Source organism: Larimichthys crocea, chromosome XIV (genome assembly GCF_000972845.2).
Source record: "Larimichthys crocea isolate SSNF chromosome XIV, L_crocea_2.0, whole genome shotgun sequence".
In the NCBI taxonomy this organism is placed as follows: Eukaryota; Metazoa; Chordata; class Actinopteri; family Sciaenidae; genus Larimichthys; species Larimichthys crocea.
Genome location: NC_040024.1, coordinates 11,960,059 through 11,969,346, shown reverse-complemented (window position 1 = coordinate 11,969,346; position 9,288 = coordinate 11,960,059). Strand labels below are relative to the sequence as shown.

Below are 9,288 nucleotides of genomic sequence, written 5' to 3'. Positions count from 1 at the left end.
AAAAGCATGCAGCACAAACAGGCCAGGGTTCTGTGGAAACGTTTCCTTTCTGGGTTTGTATCATCTAGCGGCTTGAACATGAGTACCTCTGACATTCTGTAGTGTACCCTGCATTAGTCATTATTTTGCATTTTCACAGGATGATCAGTGGATGCAATATATCATGTAAGAAATGTTTCTGGCCCTCAGTAGTGCCTTTACACACTGCATCTTCATGCATGACATTGGAGAGTGCTGGTGAAGTTAGGGTTCCTGTTCCTGTGTGATTAGATTGGTTATGAATTTAAATTAAAGTAAAATGATATAAAATAACTACTGCATGTTAGTATGTTTCTATCTTTACTAAAACTGTGGAATTGTAAAATAAGGTTACTGATTACTGACTTACTAATGTTTAATACTGCATGTTTTAATGTTTTTAACACATCTGTAAAAACACGAATAAAATACAATCAAATAAAAAACCTGTTTTGTTTCATGCATATATAATACTAAATTTCATGTATGGTCTCTCTTATTTTGCATACTGTATGTTACAACCTTTCTGGTTTGAATGTGGCCGGGGACAATAACTGCATGCCATTCTTTGATTTTAGAATGTTTCCCATCAGTCTATATTGTGCCTTTATTCTCCCTAAATTCAAAGAGATGTAGTATTTTCATCATCATGATCTGATGATATGAGTATATACTACTTTTTCCAGTGCGTTATTGAAGCTACATCATATTTTCAATTAACATGTTAAATCAAAGATTTAAATCTTATAAATTCTAGACCAGAATTGTATAAAAAGCCGTGAATCAAGGAGTTCTTGACTGCAGGGTTTTAGGTAGGATAGCCTTTTCTACCTTCTTCCCTACCAATGAGAGAAACACTGATGTCTACAGTAGCTGTTCCTCTTACTGTGGGTGGATTGCAAAGGGTATTGTTTTGCATATTGAGTCCTGATTACAGAGAGCGAGTGTGAAACCTGAGTTGGCTGTGTATACCGAGCTCCATGGGCAGATATAGAGAGGCATTCCATCGTTTGTAGAAGCTCACCGAAACAAGCTTTAACATGGCATTTTGGGCGCAGATGGCTTTCCTGTTGTCAGCATAATAAACATCAGCAGTAGAGGGAAAGTGGAACAAGAGCTGTCTCCAGAGTGCAGAGAATTCCTCTACATGGAAACACCACCAAGTGGACTAGAGCACCACTCACTTCAGTTCATTTGTCAACGTTACAACAAGAAGGCTCGCTACGTGACACTGTCAATACTGTGGACCATATACCTATCTACTCTGCGTACATACAAACGCTCAGATGGGAGAAATGCGTGGATGTTCCATGGATGTATGAACCACAGGTAAAAAATAAAAAAAGGTGGACATAAGCATGAAAGTCTTTAACATTAACAGCGTGCTGTAATTTTCTGTACTGCAGTCATGTTTAGTATAGTATAGTCATGTTTGTGTATAAAGCTTTTATTCATGCATATGTTGTGTAATTCCTTTTACCTATGCTCATTTGCTCACAGCACTCAATCTATCCGTCTGCCTTCACAGCTCTCCACATTATCTGATACAGATGAGATGCAGCCTTTTCCCACGTGGTTACATGCACATGAGAATTTTGAAGCACACACACACACACACACACACACACACACACACACACCACCACAGTGGTACCGAACATGGACCGTGCACCATCAACATGCAATAACCTTATTACAAAAAATATTAATTTAGTTCAACGGCAACAAGTTGTCTTGCCCAGTCTTCCTACAAGCACAAACATGACGACTGAATCGCAAACAAGACAAAGCAGAGACAAACCAGACGACATCACACGCCTACTGAACAAGACGTGACCGAACAGAGGCATTGCAGAAGAAATTTTAAAACCGTATGACAAAGATAAAAGGTTTACACAAAAATCTAGGCCAACCTCTGACACATGATGTAAAAAAACAGGATTTGCACTTAATGAAAAAGTGAAAAACTGCACATACTGGTTACTCCTCAAGTTAACAATAAACTTTAACCAAGTTAAATTAGTTTCAGGCTGTGGGCCAAGCAAACACACAGGGACATTTTCTTTAACACAGACCAACCATGTAATACGTCATTCACTCCACCATTGTTAACAATCATATTAAATATTACAGGTGTACTATAAAATATAGTTCCTCTTTTAACTGAAGGAGCAGATAGTTATAATAATTAAATCAATCCAAAAAAAATAATCTAATCTCACAAATAAATCTAATTTCACCATATCGTTTACAATATATTTTAGTTTTGTCCCTAAAAATGATTCATTACGTGAGGAACTTTAAACGACAACAGCTCTGTGTACATTTAAACCAGGTGAACTCTGATTACGCATGCGCATGGTGATAAAAATGTACATTCGATGCGTTTTATGAAAAACGGCCCAGTCGCCATCTTAACTTTAAAAATGTTTTCACTCAAAATCGACAAAATTAATACAAATACAAACATATATATCAAAATAAAAACGTCCAGTTCAAAGTACATCTCTGCACTATTGTTAAGATGTTTCTCGAAGTTTTAAAGCGCTAAAACCAACTAACAACACGTTTACATCGAGTATGACCCAATCTGTATCTCAAAACATTTTCCAACTCGTCCACTTTTAAATTACACAGGCTCTGCTCACACATTAGAATAAGAATCAGAATACATTGATTTAAGTGTCTTACCCGCAAGAGGGTCCAGCTCAGGCGGGTCCAGAGCAAACAGGTCCGGCGCAGGCAGGTCTCCAAACAGCAGGTCCCTCGGAGAGGCGGGCGGTCCGGAAGGAGGCATCTTTCCCGCAGGTGTTTTCTCTTCCTTCGGCCTTTTTCTCCTTGTCTTCCTCCTTTTTCTTCTGCTCCTTCTGGTGCGTCTCCTTCTTCTTTTCCCCTTCTTTTCTTCTCCTCCTTCCCCTTCTTCTACTGCCAACTGTAAATAAAGCTGAAAAAACCTCTCCTCCTTCTCCTTCTTCTCCTCCTCCTCCTTCTTCTCCTCCTCCTCCTTCTTCTCCTCCTCCTCCTTTTTCTCCTTCTCCTCCTCCTTCTTCTCCTTCCCCTTCTTCTCCTCCTTCTCCTCCTCATTCTCCTCCTTCCCCTTCTTCTCCTTCTCCTCCTTCTCCTTCTCCTTCTCCTTCTCCTTCTCCTTCTTCTCCTTCTTCTCCTTCTTCTCCTCTCGGTTGTCCGGTACAGGTTTTCCAAGTGGTCAGTCTTTGCCGCAGGTCGACTCCGGGTCAAGTTCACGTGCAAAGTGAGAACGTGCGAAAGGTCAGCGGGCGTTATATATGACCTCGTCTGCACGTGACCGTTCTATTTCCATGGCTACTAGTGACGCACGCGCATATACAGTACGTGTGCGTGTGTGCGCGTTAAAGACGCGCTAAATGATGACTTTCTGATATTTATTGTTTCCACAACTGTGATGTGAATGAATCTGAAATGTATGAAGCCCCAGAGGCCTGAAGGATGATATTTTATATTGTCCAGCCAAAGTCATAACTTGTACAGGTTATGATCTTGTGCAGAAAGCGACCAATATGTTTACATGTTCTTACAACATGTATATGTTTCTATCAGTGAATAATAAGATCAAATAAGATCATAACAAGGCAATCACTTCAGCACATACATATCTTGAAAATTAAACATGTACAGTCAGTAAATCTTATTCTACTGATGTTTGTGCAGGCAGCTATTTTTCTGTTTTCTGATGTTTTTGTTTGGCCTCTCTTTTATGGTGTTAATTTCTAAGATGTAAGTGTGAATAGTGACTTCTGATTTTACCCTCAGTTATTAATATTTTTAAAATAAATATCTCACCACCTCTTTTTACTTTTTTACTTCTTTTTTTTGTTACATTTTTTAATTCATTCAATAATGGCTTTAGATGAGTTTGAACACGTCGGCACAGGTTCGTCACATCGTGTATTATTATTCACGTATGAGAGGAATGCAGCATTGCTTGAGGTAATTGTTATTAATAACCATCCCAGGATGAAACGTCCTATAGCACCATACTGTTCTCATCTTCTCTGGTACATATTTGTCCCAAACAGTCTTCTCAGTAACTCTGAACCATGCAGAGAATGATTAGTAGGCATCCCTCCACAGTCCTGCCCCGATGTATGCAATTGATTTCTCTATTACATGCTTGCTGTAATATATAAATTTCAGTTTTCACTGGAGGATCTTCATATTTATAGGCTTAGGAACATGTTTAAGCATGCAATGCTTGAATTTCAGAAATGAATCCACTTAATGCATCCATTAATCTGTTCCTTTACAGTGAGGACCTCTGTTGATGCTCCTCCACTGTCTAAATATTTGGCCTTACTCTCCTCTAGTTCAATACAATGACTCAAAAAGTTGATGAGGTGTAAAATTAGGGCGTAACCAGCGCAGACTCAGACTGGTGCCATCTTCTAATAAAACGTTGTAGCCTCTGATGCAGTGGGACTTAACTGCCTTCCAATACTGAGGATGTTTATTTCTTACAGTTTCTTCATGGAGAACCAGTACCCAGATGAAGCCAAGCGAGAGGAGATTGCCAACGCCTGTAACTCTGTCATTCAAAACCCAGGTACTGAATCGAGACCTGTGCTGGTCAACCCTCATGTTTAAAAATGGCCTTCTGCATACTTGAACTAGTATACTTTGAACTTGAAAGAATCTGATTAGTTAGTGGACAGGGAATTTTTTAATGGCTCATTTGATAAATGATACTGATCAAGTAAAAATACCAAGCATGTGTTGTTTATAGGTTTTTAAAGATCATTTAAGGCCCAGTTTGTAGGAATTGGTGACATCTAGTGTCAACCTACTGAATATCACTCGCCTTCCAAGTGTGTTGGAGAACAATCCGATGGCACGAAGTGTTTGGTTTGTCCGTTATGGGTTCTTGTAGAAACATAGCAGACTCTGTAAAAGACGATCTGTTCCCTCTGTAGATATAAAAAGCTCACTCCAAAGTAACCACAACACAACGATTTGTAATATCAGGTGCACTAATGAAAGCATACTTACATATCTGCCAGTGTAACATAAATTGTATTTACAGATATGAAGTGTAGATGGATAAATCCAAACACAACATTCACTAATATTGAGTAGTTGTATTTACTAGAACAAATTACCTTTAAAAACTGCACCATTGGTTTTGTGTAAAATTCATTCTCTAATCCTAAATTATGTAGACAACATGCCTGTTAAATCTCATCTCCATTGTGGTTTTGCTGTGTTATTCTCTGGCTCTATAAACGAGAGGCTGTTGTGTGCTTTTCATCACCTAGGTTGTAAGCTATCTGAGTTTGAGAATGTGACGGCATTGAAGGTGTACAACTGGTTCGCCAACCGTCGGAAGGAGATGAAAAGAAGAGCTAATATCGGTGAGAACCTGATAACTCGCATGGTATCTTATTTCTAATGAAAGATTTGCGACGCAACAACCAACGGACTTGGACGTACAGTCCCGTGTTTCCACCTCTTATCTCCTCTTCCCTGTCTGACACAACCAGAAGCTGCCATTTTGGAAAGCCATGGAATTGAGGTGCCAAGTCCAAGCTGCCACTCCAACGGCGAGGAAGGAGAGATGCAAGAGTTCGCTGATCAGGTGAATCATCGATTCACGGAGCAAGTAAGTCAGCTTGGTGCCACTTAACCAGTTGCTTGAACAAAACAGACTACTAATAGTAGGACTTGTTGGTAAATTTGACTCATCGTTGCATGAAAAGTTGTACCTGTTCTGATTTTCGGTGTGCCAGTAAGCCATGGCAGGCGATACCAGAACCTGGGCTGCCACATTGTTCTCCTTAAAGGATTACCGTGATAATATGGGTTGTGCTAACATTGAGCGTGAGTCTAAATATTTTGTTCATACGTCCATACTTTCCCACAGGAAGAGACCTCTTCCCTCAGGATTGTTGAACAACAAGACCCCTCCTCATTGGCTACCACAGAGGTCGCAGCCCTGCCCAGCCCCACCCCTCAGGTCCTGGATCAGAAAGAGGAGGATTCAAAAAGGGAAACTGTGGACGAAGAGTGACCAAAGCTGGTGGAGTTTGGAATCATCGTGTTTTGAATTTTAATCCGATGAAATAGGAAAAGAATAAGTGATCTCCTCCTCCACCCATGTAAGGGGCCTGTGGCACCCAAAACTCAATATATATATCTCAATATATAGTGCATTCCAAGATGGTACTGTATTAAAAAGCCTAAATTCCTTAGAGGGAGAATTATGTAAAGGATACCTCGCCCATTTTAAGCTACGCCTTTTCTATTTTTTTTAGCTACACGCCTTGTTTTAGCCTTTTTAAAGAGCGACTGTTTGATGGACTGCGGTGACATGAACGTGCTGAGCCTGCAGGTCAGGTGTGTTCGGGTGTAGGGATAAAGTACGGCATCATGGATCTAGTTTGTGGTGATTAGAAAAAAGCCCTCTGCTCGCTTTGAATGTCTCTCGACTCCATCTGGTTCGTAAGACTCTAACCTCAATCAGTCGATCAGTTGATGAGTGCTCTTGCTATCAGATCCGTAAAAGCCCTGAGGGACAACTGGAATCTCAGGTAATCCCAAAAAAAAAGTGGTGGATAAAGACAGTAAAGAGTTGTCTTAACATAACTCTGTTTTCTTCATCTTGATTTTCTTCATCTCAACTGTGTTTAACCAAAAACCAGGATGTGTTATTTATACCTTTTTATATTAGCAGAACAAGCCTAGGGCAATATATCATCGGTATCTTTTTGTCATCTGTCTTCTTTGTTATACTGAATGCTGCTGTTTGCTCATTTTTGTAGTCTGTCCTCATTTTAAAGTCAAATCCTCAACTCAGCCAGTGAAGCTAGACTGCTTGTTCTGTTTTAGGTTTTTTTTACGTTTGAAAGAACGCTAAAACCAATGTGATCAAAACTCATCGTGCATAATAATAGTCGTTCTTCATGCTACAAGCACCTTCTCTCCCATCGGAATAAGCTAAAGTTCAAGCTCATGTAAGTTTTTACGACTGCGAAGCTGCACTTCAAAGTGGATCTCACTCTAATTGAAAAATGGCTAGACATGTACATAACCCAGAGAATATACACATCTATGGGTGCTTTCCTTCAAATTATTAGCACTATATAGAAACTGTTATTTGTCAAACTTGAAATATGAATAGCTGACTTAAACTCTGCATTACTTAGACCCCCTATATTTACAGGCGCAAGGCCATGGGAGTCACTCCCTTAAATGTTCATGAAATAGACAAAGATGCTTGTTCTCAAACGGCCCCCAACAGGGCGCTAACATGTTACCTCCTAATGCCAAAGCTATGCCAAGGTAGAGATGAGCTGCAGAGTAAAACTGTGCTCACAGGAACAGGATATGACACAGTCACAACACTATAGATAGACAGTACAGAGATGTTTTATCTGCTCAGTACAACACTAGCCAACTCTAGCTTACCTCAGAATAACTCTGTGTCACGAACACGTCACAGACCGTTTATTGTGACTGTTTATGATACTGACAGTGTTATGTAGCATTTATGACGGTGGGGTTAATAAAATTGTGCCTGACTCTGGCCCCGTCGCCCCCATACATTATTACTGACACTGCTCAGCAAATTCAGTACTAGAAAATTCCTGCAGAAATTTTGAGACTGACGAGTGGGCTGTTGCCGGGGGTCTGTATTCAAAAAGCACACCTCAAATAGTCATTTTTATCATGTTTATTTAGACACTGCTATCTCTGTGTGTCATTTTAGACAGACAAGTTCCAATTAAGTGCCAAAACTGCTAAGATGGCCGCTGCTCGGCTTCTCCCCCCTCTCCTCCTTCGGGCAGGCTTGAGGTTGCCAAGCAACCAGGACCTAACAAGGCACACTCAATAACATAGTTTGAAGCACATACAAACTGATCATGAGTGTTTATTGTCCTCTAGTGGTCATTTTAAGCATCTACAAGTCCACTTCTACGGATTAATATACAGACATTAATATTCATAATTAATACTATTTTTAGATTAGTTATTCCGGTTAGTTATGCTCTTTATGTTTTCAAAACACGCACTTACGCACATAGTTTTAAAACAACATGAATACCATGTTATATAATTTAGCACAGCTGTCTTGCAACACATGCTATTTTTGTAAAGCTTTTATCCGCCTTATCCACGTACACATGGGTCAACAGAATATTAGACACACCTCCATTGTGATAAACTTGACGGTGGCCATGAGGTAAAAATGATGACCCTCTGTTCAGCCAGCCACTGTCTGTTCATTGTAGAGGTTGTACGTGTACCTGCATTATACATTTAAATACCACACTCTTACATTCACACTTCCAAGATTAAATTAAGTAAAAAATCAGGACCTTCCTAAGACACTTATTCAGTTGGTGGTGGAGTTGTATAATATATTGATAAAAGGATCACAAACCAATTGACACAGAGAGAAACTGGAGTTTTGGACCAGACGCTCTGATGCTCCTATACTCACAGTAATGCTATATATTTTTAATTAAAGGTCACGCCACAGTTATATTTGTTGTGATTTTTGTACTTCATTCTTCTTCTTCTTCCTCTACTCTATAATGTCTGTGATGTTGGTGTTCTCCAGTTTGGCTCCTTGTGCTCGACTAGTTTGATCGCATGCAGGTTCAGACATGTATCTGTAGCTCCTCACCACACAATGACATTTTTTCAGTTATTCATTCCGGATTGAATATCTATAAGTGATACACTATATATTTAAAAATCCGCACATTTTATTCATGTTTTATTATTCAATCTCAGCCGTCTTTTTCTAGAGCGCATGGAATATATTCTCAAATTAGTCTCCATGCATGTTTACAACAGGCCCCAAAAGAGAGACTGCATGTGTACGTCCAGAATCATCTACTCCTGTATGTTTACATAGTGTCACTGTCGCTAAACAGCGCCCCCTGCTGGATAAACACTGTACTGCCGTCCACAAACGTATTGCACATGCTCAGTTTGGCATTGCCGCTCTTACATGCCCTGCTAGTCATTCAGTTCACTTTCAAGGGTATCGCTAATACAGGAGCCAATGACTTAAAATATCTCAGCGTGCAATCAAAGCACGATGCAGTCCACCAAACAACTTTGTCACAAGTTATTAATGTCGTTATTTTGCCACCACACGTTCTGCAATCTGCAATAACGCTGGCTGCTTTCGATGTATGCCACCAAGCGCAACCTCACACTAAAGCTGGCGTCGCCCCTCGGGTTTTTTTTCTACGTGCTAATTGCCTTAAAATGCCGATGCAAAAAAAA

At 39.9% G+C, this 9,288-nt stretch overlaps 1 protein-coding gene across 5 annotated transcripts; it reads left to right on the top strand.

Moving 5' to 3' along the window:
- The first annotated feature begins 2,383 nt into the window (after positions 1–2,383).
- LOC109140868 (homeobox-containing protein 1) lies at positions 2,384–6,593 on the top strand. Of its 5 annotated transcripts, XR_003463751.1 has the most exons (6): positions 2,536–2,826; positions 4,515–4,597; positions 5,307–5,402; positions 5,532–5,650; positions 5,912–6,146; positions 6,303–6,593. XR_003463751.1 is itself a non-coding variant. In XM_027288047.1 (5 exons), the coding sequence occupies exons 2-5, from the start codon at positions 4,522–4,524 to the stop codon at positions 6,056–6,058; spliced, it is 435 nt and encodes a 144-aa protein (XP_027143848.1). In that variant the 5' UTR covers positions 2,384–2,826; positions 4,515–4,521; the 3' UTR covers positions 6,059–6,267. The 5 variants fall into 5 exon arrangements, 4 of the variants coding, with proteins under 4 accessions (XP_027143848.1, XP_027143845.1, XP_027143847.1 ...); XM_027288047.1 differs by lacking the exon at positions 6,303–6,593 and having other exon boundaries at positions 2,384–2,826; positions 5,535–5,650; positions 5,912–6,267; XM_027288044.1 differs by lacking the exon at positions 6,303–6,593 and having other exon boundaries at positions 5,912–6,267.
- Positions 6,594–9,288: the final 2,695 nt, after the last annotated feature.